Source organism: Pteropus vampyrus, unplaced genomic scaffold (genome assembly GCF_000151845.1).
Source record: "Pteropus vampyrus isolate Shadow unplaced genomic scaffold, Pvam_2.0 Scaffold9358, whole genome shotgun sequence".
NCBI lineage: Eukaryota > Metazoa > Chordata > Mammalia > Chiroptera > Pteropodidae > Pteropus > Pteropus vampyrus.
The window spans coordinates 3832-5895 of NW_011898139.1; the positions used below are offsets into that span (position 1 = coordinate 3832).

The 2064-nt window shown below is 63.1% G+C and overlaps 1 protein-coding gene across 1 annotated transcript; it reads left to right on the forward strand.

The window, feature by feature from the left end:
• The first annotated feature begins 92 nt into the window (after window positions 1-92).
• LOC105310689 (WW domain-binding protein 2) lies at window positions 93-2058 on the forward strand. The gene is made up of 4 exons (XM_011386821.2): window positions 93-257; window positions 440-562; window positions 1035-1111; window positions 1234-2058. Exons 1-4 carry the CDS (start codon window positions 212-214, stop codon window positions 1285-1287), a joined length of 300 nt encoding a protein of 99 aa, XP_011385123.1. The 5' UTR covers window positions 93-211; the 3' UTR covers window positions 1288-2058.
• Window positions 2059-2064: the final 6 nt, after the last annotated feature.

A 2064-nucleotide genomic window follows, 5' to 3' on the forward strand; every position in this document is an offset into this window, starting at 1 on the left:
GGGTAGGGCATGTCTGCTGAGCACACCCTGGAACCCTTTGGCTCCCCTCACAGAGGTGGGGCTGCCCTCTCCCCAGCCCTGAGGCCCGAGACACTCACTTCTCTCTCCCCTTGTACTTATAGCCTCCCGAGGCGAAGCCCCCACTGGAGCCTATGGGTACTCCTACCTGCCCAGCGGGGCCTATGTCTTTCCCCCGCCAGTCGCCAATGGAATGTACCCTTGCCCTCCTGGCTACCCCTATCCACCGCCCCCACCTGGTGAGTGTGTCCTGTGCTGCCCACCCCTCTCCCCCCCACTTCCCCACTAACCACCCCCCAGGCCAAGGCGGTGTAGAGGGGAGACTTATTCTGTGACCCGCTGCAGGACTAATGGAGGGGCCCAGCCGAGGGAGCCAGGGCTGCACGGCTCACTGGGTCCCTGTCACTCTCTTGCCAAGCAGAGTTCTATCCAGGACCTCCCATGATGGACGGGGCCATGGGATATGTGCAGCCCCCACCACCGCCCTACCCGGGGCCCATGGAACCGCCGGTCAGCGGCCCGGATGTCCCCTCTACTCCTGCAGGTGAGGCCCCGGGCTGCTAGCAGTCCTGGGAGACCAGCCCTCTCCCTGTCGCATGGAGAGCCTCAGAGAACAGCCTGAGAGGAGGCTGGCTGGGAGCCCCAGATGGTGGATGACCCCTGGGCTAGGGACCACCCCAGGGCGACCAGCAATGTGGTGGCCTGGGGGTGAAGAGCTAGATTCCAGCCCTCTGCTCTTAGCTGGTCGTGTGCTCTAGGGCCGGAAGGTCTCCCCTGTGCCTCAGCCTTCTTGGCTGCAAATAGGTGGTGACAGCACCGCCTGGTGGGGTGGCGGTGGGCATGGGGCAGCGGGAGGGGGTGGGGTAAAGGGCTTGGAAGGCAGTGTAGCACGGGTGAGTACTGAGAAAGTGTCCTGCCCTGAGCAGTGGGGGGCCAGGGTCCCTGGGCTGAGAGCAGCTCCAGGGGCAGCTGGAAGGGGAAGGGTGGGCTCATCCCGGGGGTGTGTGTTCTCACAGCTGAAGCCAAGGCCGCAGAAGCAGCTGCCAGCGCCTATTACAACCCAGGCAACCCACACAATGTCTACATGCCGACGGTGAGCTGGGACCTGAGCTGGGACGGGAGCCTGGTGGCCACAGCTGACTGAAATTTCAGGGCGGGGGAGACCTCGGCTCATTCTGAACCTTTTCATGTGATCTTTCCTTTCTTCTTCCTTAGAACCAGCCTCCGCCACCTCCCTACTACCCTCCGGAAGACAAGAAGACTCAGTAGACCCCTCCCCCGCTGCCACCTGCCTCTCATTGTTCTTTCCTTCCCCTCCCCTTGGGACCGAGTTTGGGGTGGGGGGTAATGGGGGGCCTTGTTCTTCCTCCAGGTCTGATTATAAAACACTTACCAGGAACCGGCGTTGGCGGGAGGGAGGGGCCCCCTGACTGAGCTGCGCCTCCAGCTTCCCACGCTGCCTGGAGCCCACACGCGCCCCGCGCACTTCCCTCTCCCCACCTCGGGGGGCCTCTCTTCAGGAGCACGAGGCGTCCCCCTCGTTCCTGTCTGCCCTAGCAGCTTCTACCCACGGAGGGACTCTCTGGCCACCTCCTCCGCCCCAGTCCAGCTCCCTCGTTTTGGTAGCCACTTTATCCTCAGCCTCAGGCCTTCCTGAGGACCCCCGCCAGGCCCTGCTCACATTCCCGCCACTCTGGTCTGTACCCAGCCTTGGAAGCCACCTTCCACCAGACTGTCCGCCCACGTTCCGTCCCCAGCCAGCTGCCAGCCCCAGTCCCACTTGCCTGTCCTGTTCTTGGTCATCATGTTGCCACCGCGGTGTGACTTTTGGAGCTTTAACATGAGCTTTCAGGGGTTGGGTGGCATCAGGGCCAGGCCACTGGCTCGGGGTAGGAGCCCTCTGCTTCCTTGCTGGCGTTTCTGGAATTCGTTTCCCTTTGTCTTCCCTCTAGAAGGGGCTTCTGGAGAACGCATGGCGTCTCGTTAAGCCATTTTGGGGGCTGCTGGGTGGGCTAGAGCAAAGGCCGCTGTCCCCTGGGGCCTGGT

What these genes read in the sequence shown, in the direction of transcription:
- LOC105310689 (XM_011386821.2), top strand. Translation starts at nt 212, where the DNA reads ATGTACCCTTGCCCTCCTGGCTACCCCTATCCACCGCCCCCACCTG. An exon ending in TGTCCCCTCTACTCCTGCAG is followed by an intron (nt 563 to 1,034) that starts GTGAGGCCCCGG and finishes GTGTTCTCACAG; the next exon opens with CTGAAGCCAAGGCCGCAGAA. An exon ending in ACAATGTCTACATGCCGACG is followed by an intron (nt 1,112 to 1,233) that starts GTGAGCTGGGAC and finishes CTTCTTCCTTAG; the next exon opens with AACCAGCCTCCGCCACCTCC.